This window comes from Strigops habroptila, chromosome 2 (assembly GCF_004027225.2).
Source record: "Strigops habroptila isolate Jane chromosome 2, bStrHab1.2.pri, whole genome shotgun sequence".
Taxonomy (NCBI): Eukaryota; Metazoa; Chordata; class Aves; order Psittaciformes; family Psittacidae; genus Strigops; species Strigops habroptila.
In genome coordinates, this window is record NC_044278.2 from 15848497 (window position 1) to 15866280 (window position 17784).

General features: G+C 37.6%; 1 protein-coding gene across 6 annotated transcripts in view; it reads right to left on the bottom strand.

Moving 5' to 3' along the window:
* PHLDB2 (pleckstrin homology like domain family B member 2) overlaps nucleotides 1-17784 on the bottom strand; it is a 56243-nt gene that overhangs the window by 6888 nt on the left and 31571 nt on the right. For 2 of the 6 annotated variants that reach the window (XM_030471727.1, XM_030471726.1), the window contains 9 exons: nucleotides 17011-17166; nucleotides 16164-16274; nucleotides 15317-15406; nucleotides 12064-12207; nucleotides 11092-11265; nucleotides 10260-10400; nucleotides 9586-9685; nucleotides 2004-2211; nucleotides 306-396 (listed from right to left, as the gene is read on the bottom strand). In XM_030471727.1, the coding sequence (XP_030327587.1) occupies nucleotides 306-396; nucleotides 2004-2211; nucleotides 9586-9685; nucleotides 10260-10400; nucleotides 11092-11265; nucleotides 12064-12207; nucleotides 15317-15406; nucleotides 16164-16274; nucleotides 17011-17166 (1215 nt within the window). The remainder of the gene's footprint in view (nucleotides 1-305; nucleotides 397-2003; nucleotides 2212-9585; nucleotides 9686-10259; nucleotides 10401-11091; nucleotides 11266-12063; nucleotides 12208-15316; nucleotides 15407-16163; nucleotides 16275-17010; nucleotides 17167-17784) is intronic. The other 4 variants (XM_030471729.1, XM_030471728.1, XM_032919760.1 and 1 more) reach the window with 2 other exon arrangements.

A 17784-nucleotide genomic window follows, 5' to 3' on the forward strand; every position in this document is an offset into this window, starting at 1 on the left:
ATCAAAATTGCAAATATTACCACTCCAGAAATGAAGGATCTTCTTAAGCAGCTCTCCTAGCAGGTGTGGCAGCAGTGCTGGCCTAGCTGCTGATGGGATTTTGCCATCAACTCACCCATTATGATAGCAGCTATTGCATATGAACTCAAAGATGTACTATGAGGGTGAAACCAGACCAGACTAAAGGGAGAGAGGTAAATTTTTTAGTGTCTATTAGGTGTAAACTGTTTAGGGTCCAATGTTGCATTTAGGAGGAGATCACCTAACATGCCCACTCTTAGTTTTACTCACAAAATTATGCTTACCCTGGTCTCAAGCAGCCTAGTCTTCTCAGCATGCGCTTGTTTCAGAAGTCGCTCCATCTCTTCTATTCTTGCAACATTCGAAGTGCTAGCACTGCACAAACCCCCCAAAAATCTGAGTTATTTAAAAGAATATTTGGTATTTTTTAGCATAGCATCATATTAAAGACATATGATCCAACACAAAACAGCTTAAGAATGGAGCCGATACTGTTTTCATTCAGTTCAGTACAGTAGGCACTTTAAAGTCTGATATGGCTAGAAAAGATTCTTGAACACCATCAAAACTAATCTGAATTAATTTTGCTTAAGGGAATTTTTGTCAAGGAAAACTAACTGCCTATCTTCTATGTTTTATCAACAAAATCAGCACAAACTCTTCTTCCCTCACCAAAGTTTGTCTTGTGAGAAACTGAGAGATCTATTGTAATGGGTCCTTTCCTGGTTTTTTGATTGGTTTAGGGTTTTGTCTTTCAGGGTTTTTTTCTGCCATCATTGGCTGGAAGTTGTAGAAGAGCAGAGGGAGGCAGAAGAGCAAACGGCACCAGTGAAATTCAACAGCTGTCAGGGCTCCCCTCTCCTGAGCTGGAGATTCCACTTACAGGATGGCCCCGAGGTAGCTCAGACACATGTCATATTCCTCCAAAACAGTCAGAGAGGCAAGCCAAAGAGAAACAGATTTCAACCACTGCCATGTTAGATCACTGCACAGATAGAGTTAATTCCCAGACCGTCTCCAGCTATCAGAAACTTGCCCACTGTGTATCTAAAGCAGAAATTCTCAAAACCTGAGTCCTAATGCAGTCCACATTGCAGTGACAAAGACTACAAGAGGAAATCAGTGGGCTGATAGCCTGTTACAGGAAACAGATGCTGAATAAAACACAACATGCTAAAAGCTGCCCTTCTGTTTCACAGGGGATTCTTAATGCTGTGACAATGTTGTACTTAATTATCAGCCTCCACTTATGCTTGTGAAACTGCTGGGGCAGAACAGTGAGCAGAAATGAAAGTACTATAATTAAAACCAGACTGTCAGAAGAAAATTGTTTGCAAACAATTTTGAGACTCAGCTGGACTTCTTTTTTAACACAGATCATTGATGTTCCTTTCATCTGAGGCACAGTGTCTGAGCTGTCAGCCTCTGAGGATGAGAAAAGCAGCTGAGGGCCATAAGCCTTTCGATGTCATATCTTCATTATTACTGATCCAGGAAAGAGAAAGGGCACAAAGACCACCAGAGGAGCCCTATGTGTTTCAGCATAAGGCTCTAATAAGTTAGCATGCTAGACTACCAGAACAAGTGTTCTTCATCGCCAGCAGATGTCTTCAAGAAATTTCCTATCACAGGAAATTCCTTCCCTGTAGTGACCAGGGAAGGAAGCTCAGGTATTGCCCACTCTGAAAAGAGAATTGACAGCTTCATAATTTCAGTTCAGGACTGACACTGATTTCTCTGTGGCCTTCAACATTATGGAGAGGTGATGTGACATTTTTATTTTCCATCTTTAAATAAACACGTGAGGTGATAGTTAAACCTGATTATGAAGGGCTACACAAATACTAAATATTGCACTTGTCTAATGATCTTATATTTTCTTAACCAGTTAGCAGCATTCACATTATCATAGCATCAACTTGTACATATTCTTTTTTCATTGTAACCCTATGACTATTACTTCAGAAAGAAAGATGATATACCTGGAAATGTTATCTGGTGAGCACGCTGATATGCTTGTCTCCATACTGTCAGAACTGTCTAAGCTTAATGTATCAAAGGTGTGGTCCTTGTAACTGCGATCTGGGTAATGGAAACTGTTCAAATACACATTTGATTCGGATGCTGTTCTGCTGTAGAATTCAGGAGACTTCTGCCTTTGGTTTTCACAGATACGATGATGGTTATACCCTGCAGAATACAGAGGAAGCATTCTGTGTGAAAATTTTACAGAGAAATTTTGTGACCCAAATGTAACGTTTGCAGCACAAGCATTCTGAACTTCACCTCAGTCTTAACTGCATTGTGACCAAGGTACTACAATATTACAGTTAATTTCACAAGTTAATCACAACTGAAATAAAACCTTTAAATAACTGTTTTATCTATGACAGACACAGATATATGCAGATTAGTATGGCTGACTTTTCTATATATATATACACACTCATATGTGTATTATGAAAATCTAATTTGCATGAATAAAATTTTAATTATAAATTGAAAATGAGACCTAATCTGGAAAGTAATGCAGCTTAATTCAGGGATCTAGAAAAACTGACACCAATTAAAGCGAAAAAGAAGTCCTGATATTCAGTGGTCTTGAGTACTTGTTTGGTTGATTTTACTGAATGTGGATTATTTTTTGTCTGTTTGGGGAACTTTTCTGGTAACTGCAAGGTGGGCTTTTAGTTTCAGCTGAAATAATACAGGCTACTTGTCATATCATCATGGTTACTAGTGTAGAGGTACTTCACTGGAGCTTTAAAACTGCAGTTCACTGTACGTGATTGAAGCAGATCCCTATAGCTCAATGTCTGTAAAGAAAAATAAGGTTTATGCAACATTCAAGTTCTTTGCGCTGTTATTTTTCCACAAAGTCATCCTTTCTGAAAAGCCATCCTCTTCGAACACAAGGAGCTTTGGCTATGTCTCCTTTAAAAAATATTTATTCAGAATTATTTTTAGCTCATATCTCCATTGCTCTTTGTAAATAATGCAGCAGTATTTATACAGACTTGCAGAGAGGTTGTTGACTTTGCCAGATGCAGAGGAGAGTATAATGACAGTTGTCATTTTTACTGCTGAAGTTATTTTACAGTGCCCTTTTAAGGTTTGTTTAATCTGATTAGAAACGCAACTGCACTGCTCATCTTTTCCTTCAGTGAATGCAAGCAGTGAGATTTTCTCACAGTTCTGATACTCTGATACTCTCTGCATAGTCCTGACCCAAAATCTGAGCTAGTGGCAGAGTTGGAGATTAGGAAGGACTGTTAGACTACGTGAAAACCTCCCATTCGTACAGGAAGACAGCCAGCGACATGTCACATATTTAAGATAAACAGACACAGAAAAAATGCAGACAAATGTACAAATGCAGCAAAATCCAGATAAAAATTTTTACTAGACACCATTAAGACACTGATGGTAAGAAAACATGCTTAAAGTAGGAATATTTTCCCGCCTTATTCCCACTCTCTATCCGCACATACAAGGTTACTGTTTAGTATTTTTTCCCATGCTGGAGTGGGAAGTGCCCCAGTTCAGGGAGCCAACAACTGCAGCTATACCTTGGAAAGGCTATAATATTCTCCAAAAGGTACCTGAAAAGCACGACTGAAGCTGAATAATTAAAGCATATTATTATGGAAATCATGCCCTGCAAGCTTTTCCAAGGCAGATAGTTTCTTCTTTGCTCCTCACCTTCCTCTGTAGCATACAAAGATTTCTCACACACAATTAAAGCTGGTTTCTAAGGAACTAATAGGACTTTACTCGCCATTTGGAAGAACATTAAATTTCAGTAAAAGTTCAATTGCACCAATTAGTCAAAGAGACAAAAGGGACACAAATACAGCTCAGCAGTTGTAGATAATAGCCTCACACAACACAGGTGTTACTGATTCACATGTGCAGTTTGGTTTTTTCGCCCCCATTATTATGGCAAATGCTGCTGTTATTGCAGAAAAGCAATTACCTTTCATACTGGAACCTTTGGAATGACTAATTGCTCCTGTGAAATGGTTATCAATTATTCATTATGGAAAGAGAAAGGGAAAAAAATAAATTACTGAAAGAACTTCATTCAAATTCATGTTTTTCTGTTGAGCCCTTTGCAAAACCTTGCCTACTCAAATCTGAATTTCATACCTTATATTTCACTGAAAAATAAACCCATCTAAAAGGCATAGAGAAACATAGCAGTTTTTCAAACACTCTCCTAAGGGAAAGTCAACTTTACATAAAGGCCCAATTTTTAAGTAAAACATCAGTTAAATTTATGTAATCATAAAAGCGTAACTAACCACTGCCAGAAATATATAGTTGTTAGGTTACAAAACGAGATGCATTCACAAAAACAAAGCATAACTTGATGTTCTCATTTTCCCGTCATGCTGTAAGCAACAAGCAGTTCAAAGCTCAGGATGAGCTGCGTACCGGCACCAAGAAGCCTTGCAACTGACCTCCCCCTGCTACAGCCCCACTTACACATTGCACAGGCACAATCTGTTGCGTAGGGAGTTTTGAACTGCTCAGGTGCCCATTCACAGAACATGCACTGAAAAATATTAGGCTCCTCATGAGGTCCACCACTTCACTAAAAGCATCCCACAAGCCAAGACTTCTATCAGCCAAGTCTAAGCTGATACAAGAGCTACAATATTTCTTGTTGCATTCTCTGTAGTAAAACAGTAAACACTGATAACAGCCATACTGTTGAGCAAAATACTGCAAATATACATAAAGCCATATCATGAATACACATATATATTCCAAAAGAGTTATTGCAAAATCATAGAAAACAGATATACCACCACAAAATTATGGTGGGGTCAGACCTATAGTTGAAAGCTGTTATTGGAAGTGGCACTGTCAAGTACGTTATAAAAAACCCCAAGCCAGTATTGCATAAAAAATATCACAGTACATTTTCTTTTATTTCCATTCTTTCTTTGGAGATTGACATTAACATGTCAAGATACATTTTTTTGTATGGAAACATGTCAAAGTAGGAAGCCCATGTCTGTCTACCTTGTCATTGTCACCCACAGATCTACAAAGACTTCCAAATTTTCTGCTCTACTTGTGTGGCTATGAGCAAAGAAGCAAAAAATTAGGCCTGCACAAAGCTATAGCTCTGCAGATATCAGCATTAATCACAAGTGGTGTTGTGACAGGATATTTGACAGCAGGAAAAAAAGAATTTTTGAAGTGTTATCATTATTTAACAATCGTTAAATTTTTCCATTAAATTTTTAAGATTTTGGGAACTACTTGACAGTGCTGATGCAATCAGTACTTTTGCCAAAACATGACAGTGATAGATACAGCCAGATGAAGGGATGTTCTCATACCTTTTCTGGCTTTTCCTGAGTTCGATAAGAGAAAGAGGAAAAAAAAGAAAAAAAATAAACAAAAAAGCAAACAGCTTTAAAAAAAACCCTTATAATTTGTTTGTATATATGTACCTTGCCCTCAGTATACTGTTTTTCTGTAGAGCTTAGAAAGAATACAAATAATCATCTTGCTAGTAGCTGACTTCTCTGTCCCAACAATTTTTTTCCCAGTGCTGTGTCTGGTCTTAGATCTTAACTCCTAGCTAACCATTCCCTCTTCCCTTCTGGAGTCCATCCTGCAGTCAGTGGGACTGAACTGGTTAACACTCCCTCCTTGCTTCCACCTGTCCCTGCGCAAGCTTCTGGCACCCAGCACCTGTAGGCCGACTTTCAATCTGTGCAGAGCGAGGTCCCTAGATTGTACCAAACAGCACACGGTTCGCATACAAACGCATGTACACAGGAGGTGAAATTATAAATACAGTCCTTCAAAAACACCTCATGAATGGCTGCTAAGAAATAGCTTTTCCCACTAATGATTTATATCGAAGATGTGTCCTCTTAAACATTCTGTAAATTGCTCTTAACTCAGGCTATGATTACTGACAGTGACTGTTTCTTTCAAGAGCAATTCTTGAACTCACATGACTGACTAAACACAGTTTTGGTAATCCTGGGATAAAGACTATTTAATACTTACAAACCTATGAAAATATTTGCTACTGAAACCAGCCTAAAATTTATTCATAGGCACTACTTGTTCCTGCAAAAAGAAAATGAGATTGAAATCCATGTTCAAACTCAAGTGGCTGTTCTTCATTTCCTGCCTTCATTTTTAACTTTCAATTTTTCATCTCAGACTTTTATGTTTACCTTCTTGGACTGAAATAGGAAAAACCGGAGAAAGCATCTTAGAGAAAACTCATTTTAGACCATTACTATTTCAGTGGTAATTCTCAGGTAGTATCTTCAAACTGGCTGAGCTGCCACTTCCTCCAGGCACCGTTGAATATACTTGTTTTTACATCTATACGCACACACCTGAAAATCTGGCCTAAAAGTTTGCTTAATGCTTTTCAGCCCTACGGGAACACAGTAAGCTACTAATACTGCTTCAGGAGTGCATCATCCTTTTTGCATAGCAGTCTGTGGGACATTGCAAGATAGCCAGTGCTCCAGATCGAGTTGATGAAATGGCATTTATCTCATGATACCTTGGCTTTCCACTGTGCCTAAGCACTCCCAGCTCCAGTGCACTTGGTGCAGCTGTATGCTTAAGCTGTTAGTAACTCAAGACGCCCCCCCTGTCATTTGCAATACATCACCCTGAACAAAGAAAACTGATGGAGTGAAAGACCTGTCAAATGGGAAAAGAAACACAAGGAAAGCAAGCAGTAGCTTAGTACACATGGCAAGTTGAGAACACTTTTTACCTCTTCATCACCCATTTTAGGCGAATAACTGATTTTTGGAGCGGGAAGAGAAATAAGCATTATTTATCAGCATAAACAGTATCTATACATTTGCAGAATTTCACTGATTTAGTAGAAAATCTTACTCCTCAGAAATACTCAGTGCAAAAAGGCAAACCTGATCTACCTCAAAAATGTTCTTCTAAGAATTACAGTGTATTTGTTATATAATAAACATTTATCACAGACTGATAGAATAAAGAAGATCACCAAGGATGTCCACTAACATGACATTTGGCTTGGTTTTCAATGATGTATTTAAGGATGTCTGCTGAAATTAATCTTAGTTACACAGACTCAAATCACGCTGATTTTAGTGGAAGCCACATGAAATTTCAGAATTTTAATTTACAATGGTCAACTCAATATGTAGTATGTTTAAATACTACACCATGTTCAAAACATTTCCCAGACCTCACTGCCCCACAGAAATGTACTTTCTTTACTCACGACTTTGCAGAAAAGCTCATTTTTCCTCCACATAATAGGCATGGGTATGAGGTGCTAGAGGAAACCAGAAATCACACCAAGTTGAACTCGGTCCCTTCCATGCTTCTACCACGACATTCTTTAAGGCTATGCCTATAAGGATGAAAGGTGCCTGAAGCGGTTTCTCTGACCCTTCTGTGTACCTGGACTGTATAGCCATCCAACTTGGACACCTTTGTCCTTGCCAAGTTCTGCTCTGCACTGCAGAAAGAGCTCTGCAAAAACTTTTGTGGTGTGTTACCAACACAAAGGAGCTTTCCCCAGCCTAGAAACATGATACTTCAGAGCAAGAGAAAGCAGTTACACTCTTTTAGCTCCTCCAACAGCAATAAATTCAGAGAGGTCCATGTTGAACACAAAGGGAATAAACCCTTCACTAACTACTAAGAGAGGTAGTCAAGCCACAAACAATCTTTGCATTCCTATTTCCTTTGTGTTTTGACTCTGTCTCTTACTTTGCAAATCCTGTGACAGTTCAAGTAAAGCACCTGTCGGCAGCAGTATTTCTCTTTTGGCAAAGCTGATGTTTCAGAAAAGGCCACCTAGAACTGTCCTCTCACACACTACAAATTAATCCCTTAAGGCTTTCTTCATAATTTAGCATTTCCATTCAAACTGTTGGATCTTTCAAAAAATAATGGTCAATAGTATGGTAGGCAGTATAGCAGGCATGATTCCTCACGGCATATGACTAATACCATGCCAAATGCCTTAATGAATACGTCTCTTTCATTCTCCCTGCCTCTCTTCTTTGTCAGACCATAATTCAGTTTTGGTTTGTGATATTTCTTTTCCTCACTCTTGGCACAAGAAATCTGACTCTACTCTGAGAATTGTCTTAATTGCATGGTGACAAAGAATTAAACATTAAAACTGGTTGATTCATTTTTAAAACTCTTGTCTTTGCCTTTGTATTAGGTTTGGTAGCATTTTGTAATTGTGCTTTAAGTCACACACTAACACTCTCCTGCAACCGTTTTACAGAAATATTTCCAATTTTAAGCACTTGATCTCTTGTCGTCAAAGTTTAGCCGAAACATCCTTACTGATTTTCAAACTGAAACAAAATGGTTTCTACACAACAGCATAATGATGAGTCTGAAAGTACTTGGAAGCTATTCCACCCTTGCACACGCAATACATCAATGCAGCTTTTCAAGCTGAGTATGAAGCTCCTTTTGTATTGCATCCGAAATACTTCAAGATAAGTCAGCCACACCAAAGTAGGCTTGTGGAAGGCCTGCTGCGTAACTAAAGCTCAAAACCAACAATCACAACTGGAACAGCTCTATAAAGTGAATGTAGTAAGTCATGATCCTTTCTCAGCAAGCTTGTTCTATCCTTGCATTGAGTCATCTTGTTGCGCATGGCTGACCTCAGTCTTTGACCTTTAATAGCTGCTAGCTCTGGCAAGTCCTGTAACAACAGGCTGAATCCTATCTCAGCTCAGGCTTAGTCAGCCCAATTCTACATAAGGACCTCTTGGTCTTGCACTTACATTGGTAACAATGATACAGACGCCAGAAAGAAAAGAAACTGACAGATGGCACTGAGGAGCAGCTCCATTTGAAGGTGGGACTTATGACTAATTCTGCTTTAATCTCATTAAAGCAAAAATTAGGTTTATTGATTGAAGTTAACACAAAACCGACACAGAATCCCATAGCCTCCAAGATGATGTTCCAAAGATATAATTTTCTTTTGGATTCATTACTGCCATGTCCCTATTACAAAAATGAAGCCATTTATCCATGACAGAATACCTCTCTCCTTTCCTATTTTGTAGCCCAAATATTTAGGACCACTTATAATACTGCAGTTAAGAGATTCTCAAAGGTATTTCTGGGGAATTTGTCCAGGCAGAAATATGTGCCTGTGAAAAACAATTTGTAAGATCACAACATGAAAAGATTGAAAAAAAAAAAAAACCCAAACCAAACCCAAAAGAAAGCAACATGTAATATATTGCCTCAAAATCACTCACAGAAATTAACCAGTTGACCAATGTGTATTTTTTTCAATATACTTTTCTTGTTTACTAGATATTTGGTGACCACGTACTTCAAAACTAGATGTGCACCTACATCGTAATCTTAACATCTCATTTTGCCAATATTTGAAAATTATATTTAGAACTTGCTTTTTTCAGTAAGAAGTAATCTTTTAATTTACAGCCTTGTCGATTATAGCAACACCAGTTTCAGGCTTATCTCCTGAAAAATTGAACACTGACTCTAAACAGAATGAATCAAATACAAAGGTCTTACCTTTGTGCATCCTTCTCGACTCTGACTCTTTGGTCATGGTTGCCAGGCAGTGAGGGAGGACACTCCCACAGCTGTTGCTCTGTCCTAATGGTAGATGTCCCTGCAGGAAATTTTGCAAATATGTGCTTAAAACTACATTTCAAGACATTTTTTTAAATCTTTAAACTTGCTTTGTCATGGGTCAACGGCATGTCACATTAATCAGCCATGGATATTTTAGTTGTGCACGGTCTCCATTAGGCAAAGTTCTTCCAAAGTATCTTCACCTTCATGCTGTTTATTGATTTAGCACACCACAAATAAAGAGTAATTTCACTTTATACATAACCTATCTTCACTATTTAGAGACCTTAGTTAGGAAGGACTAAAACCTGTTTTGCCTCTAGAATCAACTGAAACCAGCCTGAAAATACAATCCTTGGGACAGTGACCATGCATTTATGATTAATGTACTACAGCATGGCATTTCCAGAGGTCAGAATAAAAGCTGGAAGTATGGAAGGCTTTATGTATATTCCCATGCATTAATAAACCTGAAGTTCTTTCAAAGGCAATTTCAGATAATAATTTGGTGGATTACATAAGGTTGGGAACCACTGTAAGCATTACCTCTAACATAATAAAGGTTTTTTATATAGACACTGGAAGGCTATTAATACCATGCAGCTACGTACTTTAGATGCAATGTTTCGTCCAAGCGTAGAGCTATTGAAGTGCGGTGATACAGTCGGAGTTGTTTTCTTGCGAGGTAAAGTATCACTCATGTACATGCATTCCCTGTGCTGCTTCTTTCGCTCTTCCAGATTTCTGAAATGCTTCAAATGTAATTTGTTACAGTTTTGACAAAATGAATCGAACTACTTGCTCAGTTATGCACTATATAGAATATACTGTTGGTGACAGTCTGGGAACTTCACTGGAAAGAATAAAATCTAAAATACAGAGTACCTCCTGTTTCACGGTGCTTTGCAAGATTTCCACAGATATCACATTAAAAACATGCTGATTAAGAAAATACATTAAATCCATGTGCACATTTTGTGAATTTTTAAAAAAATTAAAAAAACCCCACCAAAAACCATCAAGTCTAGTGTATAAGTGTTATCCAATTACAAAGAAAAACATTTATTTACCTCTAATAGTTACTTTAATGATTTGGTGGCTAAAAACAATATAGCTTTTGAGAGGCATTGTTCAAATGTATATGAAAAATTAATTTAGGATTTCAAATACAGTCACTTGTACTTTATTGCTGCAAGTCTTCTGACAGTTACAGTGGCTCCTAAATATTAATATTTGCCTCTGGATTGTTTACATAAGGAGAAATTTTGTTCCGTGATATTCTATAATGCATTGTGTTGATTTTTAAATGAGCAGTGCCTTTAAGTGCAACAATCTGCAAGCACTATCAACTTATGATCTATCATATCACTAAAAACATCACACGTAAATCAACCTCACGGCCACCATAACAAACACACACAATAATCCCAAGTTATCTGTTACCTGTTGTTGCCTGCGGTGTTTCTTAGCTGGCAGAGGTGGAGGTGTGTCAGATAAAGGAATAGGATCTACATGAGTAGCCATGACCTCAGGCCAATGGACTGATGGAAGTTGAGCAATAGAGCGAGGAGAAAGAGAGTGAGGAAACACAAATCCAGAACAGAGAGGTGATCTTAGCTTTATAGAAAAAAGAGAAATTACACACAGAGTTTTCTTTTTGGAATTGCTCAAAAGATACGGCACATACAAGCTGCAGTTTTAGCACTGTGTTGGAGCGTTTAGCAGGAAAGGAGGTGTGTTGTATTGCAATTCTCAAGGCGTATTGAGCTACCAGAAGCAGCACAGAAATACCGAATTCTAAACCAATTGCTGCCTTATTGCAACACAAAGGTAGGTGGTTTTACATTCGTAAGGTTATAACATTCCTTTAAAAGGGGATTTATTTAAAGTTTGCTATAGTCATTACAAAGGCAAAAACATCACAAAGGATGAGGAAAAGAGAGAATAAGCTAGAAGACAGAGTGGACAGACTTCGTGGAATAGCTAAGTAGAAGCTACCCATTTCCCACAAATAGTCAAGATATGCTTCTACCACCTCACAGGAAAAAAAGAAAAAAAGAAAAATAGGAAGCTACAGAACATACAAAATGAACACCTGTGGACTCCAGAGACCATTTACTAAAGGTGCATTATATTATAGTGTTTGACAGGCAAAGATTGTCACTTATTGCTGCTTGGGTCATAAGCATTCAGGATTTTGGCCTTCAGAGTCCCATCTACATCACCAAAGACACTTCACAACTGGAGCAGCCCTTCACCTTTATTATTAAACTGTTATCTGACCTGGTAACTCGCAGACGGCACTTTGCCTTAGGGTCAATTTGTTACATGTCAAATTACCGAAAAATATAAAGAAAAGAAAAAGGCAGCCATGAAAGAACAATGCAAACAAAGGGAAATGTCTCTCAAACAAACCTCTTTATTTTGTGGCTGGCTCGTCAGCACAGCCGTGGAAGGCTCAGTGGCAACTGCTTCAGCATCTGTGGGGGGCTGAGTGGAAGGGGATATATTCGTGGAATTGCCATACAGCTCACTAATTTCACTTACACTGATATAGCCCTAAAAGGAGGAATTGAGAAGTTAAAAGGAGCAAAAGCCAAAAGACGTGCAAGAGTATTAATGTATCCAGTACGATGAAAGTTAGTTTAGAGTGATACAGCCAAATATATGTTAACATTGAAATACTGCATCATAATAAAATTATCATCAAGCTCTTCAAATGTTGAATACTTTGATTCTGAAAATTGTTCTTCATTTAATTCCAAAAACATGTAGAGTAAGTAATCAAAAAGCAAATGTACATTAAGTGACCAAAATGTAAATGTATGTAGCTCTTTCTCAGGAAAGCAGATCGGGGGAAAAGAACTAATCTTATTCACCCATCTTATTTTTTAACATTTTTTTTTTCACATGTTTAAATAAAATAAGTTGTTTCTTACCTAGCTATTAAGCTAGTTTGAGTAAACCAAATAACTAACAAAACTGGGAAGAACTTGCATAAGGACAAGCCATTGCTACTCTATAAATTATGCTGACACAACACCTTCCATTTGTGTTGTCTGGAAGTCACTTCAAACTTTTAGGTCTCACCAGGAGACAGGTAAGATGCTGTTAGTGTTAGCCCCACAGCCACTGCAAATTGCCTCCTTTTTCTTAAACTATCATACAGGAGGTGATGGACTGAGGAACAGCACGGACGTCAGAGTGTGCTTCTGCCTGCAGAGAATATTATGCAGGCAGATTTGAGAGATAATGACAGAATACAATTATTGCATGGTTTTGGTGTTAACTGAACAAATGTTATCTAAAAAATAAAATACGGATTCTAATCCATGGTGTATAGGATGCCAGACTAAAATGTCAAATATCCTAACTTCTTATCCATAGAAAACAAGGCTATGCAAAAGGAAAAATAAATCACTGTTGAAGCAATGTCATAAAAATTAGATAGAAATATGCTTATTTTTTAAATCAAGATGGTCAAGTTGCTTTTAAATTCAGAAAGTTTTGAAGTGGCTGTGTTTCTATTACTATACCAGCACACCGACTTGCCAGTAAGTATACTACAGCAATTCAGTAAGAGAAGCCAGAGACTGCTATAGTATTTCTTCTTTTTAAAAATGCATACATTTAGTAATGATCATAGAAGACAAGCTGAAAAAAAAAATACCAACCCTACTATTTATTATCATAATTTTCAACGTATTTTATCAGTTATTTCAAGCAGATACACAATTCTGAAAAATCAGGTATCACACTGTGAACACAGCACTCTAAAAATAGGAGACAAATCTTAACTCCGATATTATTTGGTGAACTATTAAATGAGAAAGAGACTGGGTAAGACACTAAAGTTTACCTCTCAAAGCATGTTGCCATAATTATGGTGAAATGAAGCCCAGTAAGAATAAATATAAACTTGCTTAAGCATCTGGTATATATATGTCAGTAACCAAAACTTGGCAAGTCTATGAATGCAGTACTGTGTTCATTTTTATGGAGGATAAAAGCACATACACCATTTTATGAAGAACATTCAGTTCAGACTCACAACCCCAGTGGGCATTCACCATGGAGTTAAAATGAAATGGCAAACAACAAATGACAGTGTTGTGCATTATCTCAGGCCCCTATTACCTTAAATTAAATAAATGGTTTCTAGTCAGATTAGGCAAGTAATTTTGTCAATGCTGAACTTTGAAACAGCACTGATTTTCCTCACTTATTTAAGTACTGGGATAACTATCCTGCCTCTTTACGTGAGGCCGTGTTACTCTCTATTACTGTGTATGCAGGCAGAACGCTTCATGATGGATAGAAGAAAGTTAGAAATGTGTGCTTTGGTGAGGAGGGGCTTGGGATATGTGAGCAACCACATGGTGAAATTAACTTCTGTGTGCAGGCAGTCTGTTTAAGCCTGTGTACCATTTGGTGCCTGACTTTTAAAGGTGCCAGAACAGTTGGAGAAAAATTAAACTGGACTGAAACAAACATAACATCTGGCTGTTCCTTCTCTTGTTTGCCTTGGAGTAAGTCCTAACTGACTTCACTGCAGTGAACAGAATGACACCGCTGAATAATCCATTTCATTAAAAAGAATGCCAGGCTCACTTAATGTAGTTGCATTTTGAAATATCTGTGATTAAACAAACCATTACATGGATACGAAGATAAAAATCAGAGATAGAACCCACTTTATAGTGAGAAAATAAACAGATCCATCTCAAAATGAAAAAAAAAAAAACCCAACCCAAACCCCAAACAAAACCACCCAAATGCTTAGACTTTCCAGTTGGGAGATTAGATGTCCAACTTGGAACACAACCTAAGACACTGAAAATCTAAGTATCTGCAACACGGGTTTCAGTGAGGAAGGGTGCTCAACCCCGCTGGCACGTGGAACTGTGCACCAGGAACCTGGAGGCCAAATGAGCAAGACTGCATTTCCCAGGTGCTGAAAGGACATATGGTTGCTTTAGACTTCAAGAGCCCAACTTCCCACAGTGACACCTACACCACTAGATGTGGCAGACTTTGTTCAGGGCTTTGATACAAGCAGATCTGGCAAGTCCAGTCAAACCTCTAAAGCAGAAGTTAACGAAGCAGCCATAGAAACCTGTCAGTGTATTTTAAATGCTACATTTCCCACTATTCAACTGTTCAAAACAGTTGAATAAATAGCTCAATAGGTATCTTACAACCACAATAGCTTGAAGTCTTCAATTCAATCCTTTTTAAAAAGATCAAAATGTACACTTGTCATGCTTTACTGCAGAATCTTAGAATAAAGGGAGGGGAGGCAATGATAAAATCTACAGTGCAAAAATAAGACTGAACTGTATTCATACGTGAACAGATTTATTCTTGGACCTCATTCTTCTTCACTTCAATGAGACTTAATTGTCTATTTTGAGAAAATTAGACACACACACAAAAGCGATCATTTTTCCAGAGCAAGAGATTAAGGCAATGCCAATCACATCTGGGAAAAATTCAAGAGAATCTATTTTTGCTCATCCATGCATTTGGACTTCCATGAATAGCTTTACAATTTCATCACATCTCAAAAAATTGTATGAAAAGGACTTCACTAAATACTAAAGTGCTTTTGTGTGAAGTGTTATTAAAAGTTACTTATGGTAAAGTCAAAAGCAGTGAATCTCTTTACCTCTTTTAGACTATTGGGACTGACAGGAAATCCCTTTCCTCCGGAAAGTGTGGAATATTTCTTTTCCAGATTACAGATATTCTCTTTTTCCTGTTAAGTAAAAGAGGCATTTTATGCTAAAAACAAACAGCTATGTACTGAAAATAAACATTAGCCATTTTTTTAACCATGTAAAGAAACATGCTAAAATAGAAGGGTTGAAACTGCACCACAGAGCTTCAACTTCCTTCATTTACAGTGTAACTGAACAAAAAGTAGAGGTACAGAAGGTCCATTTTCAAAAAGCTAGTAAAAGTGTTTAATAACCACAGCCAAACCAAATAGGTTTTCCTTCAGCATTTTGAAAATGCTCATTCTGCTTAATGAACCAAACATGATTTCTCCCATGATTAAAAACAAAATGTAAAATGGACACGAAAGGTTAGCGCCAGCTTCTTACTAACCAGATGTTAGCTAATGTTAAGTATCTCATCTTGTGGCCTAGAATGGGCTATTACAAGCCAAAAATCCAAGCACTCTGTGCACACTTCGAGCAGCCACACATGGAGCACAGGCTTCTACCTTCAGCACCTGGGTGGGTGCCTCTGGTGGAGTCCTCTGGAAGGAGGGCACCTCTAAAACCCTCTTGATTATCAAATGCCACTAGTGTTTTCTCTTAGGAAATGTGTTGATTAATTACAAAATATTTCTTTTTTTAAAAAGGTTAATGGATACAAATGTCTATCACGTTTTTACTTACTTGCTAGCTTCTGCATAACTGATGCTTTTCTTGTGCTTTACATTCTTTTATTCTATGGAAAGCTCTTTTATTACATGCCAAAACATTTGAAAGGCAGTAAATACTTACTCTTTGCAGCATCATTATTAAGTTGTTTTTCTCTTTTACAAAATGATCTTGTTCTCTTTGTGCTTGTTGGACAATATGATTGGCTTGTTTTTTGAGAGCAGATATCTTTTCCTAATATAAAAAGAAAATTATCACAATTTATGTTTTATTTTCAAAGCACAAGACAACCTGCAGTAAGGATCCTATTCATGAGTTCACTCATTCATATGAGTGAAGGAGTAGGAAAATAAGTTTTTACAAGGCAGCTCATTGCTCTGAAGGAGATAATTAAATAAGATTTAGACAGTAAAGAGACAATTTATTCAAGAGAGAACAAAGGAACAGTTGCATATATTTTTTGATAATATGGTGAATAGCATCCATATACTGAATAGAACTGGTTTAAAGATGCCACTTCTGATCTCTGAAAAACTGGTATTTAATTGGTTGAGATGGGACCTTTACAACTGACTTCAAAAATTAAGGTGTTTTCTTAACTTGGTGCTTTATTGTTATTTTAATAAAATCATTTAACATCAACACCAATCATGAGCATAAAATAACTGTAGTTTTGACCAGACTGTATAGATCTCTTTTTTGAAAGGAGAAAAAACAATGCTTTGCTACCTTCTGTAGCAAATTAAAGGGTTTAGTTTTTACACGCAAATATAAAAACAGAGCATGGAATTCTATTTATTTCCTTTTGGAGAAGTGCATGATTTGATCTGTGTGGGATTACCAGTCCATCATCTTTGCTCTGCTTCAAAAGTTTTGCATTATTTCTTACAGATGGGCAGGTTAAAGATCCGTTTCATCTTCTTTATGCTACACAACAAACAACACATGAGTTGAGTATTAGTGCTTTTACCTTTCTGCTGACAATGCTGCGCTGATATTCAGCCACTTCATGCAGGAGCTGTTGTGTCAGATTTTCTTTCTCTTCATCTAACCTGCTTTCATGTTCAAGCTGCTGAAATTCCAAATCTTCAAAGTGTTTGCTTTCTATGTCCAAAAGATCAGCATCCTTAAACAAAAAGAAAAAAAAAAGAAATAAAATCATGCTTTCACTGAAACCAGAGTAGAGATACTTACAAACACAAAAAATCAGTCTGAAACAGTATTTACATATCTCATGCAACATGTTCGAACAGGAGCTCAATGCTTTTAATGACCTACTGTCATAATAAGAGAGCAAATAGGGCTAGTTGAGCTCACAAAATGCTATATATTCTGTGTGAAATGTGCTATGGAACAAGAATTTAGCTACATTCTGTACCACTCTGTCCACCAGGGGAAAAAACCTAAATAATAAAAATCATAGAATCACAGACTGGTTCAGGTTGGAAGGGACCTTAAAGACCATCCAGTTCCAACCCCTCTGCCATGGCCAGGGACACCTTCTACTAGGCCAGGTTGCTCCAAGCCCCATCCAACCTGGCCTTGAACACTGCCCAGGGATGGGGCATCCACAGCTTCCCTGGGCAACTGTTACAGTGTCTCACCACCCTCACAGCAGAGAACTTCTTCCTGATATCTAATCTAAACCCACCTGAAACCAAGTTCATTCTCAAATTAAAAACCATCCAAAGGGTAACTGGTGGTAGCTTAGCTCTACCAATGGTTGCAAACAGATCACTGTTTG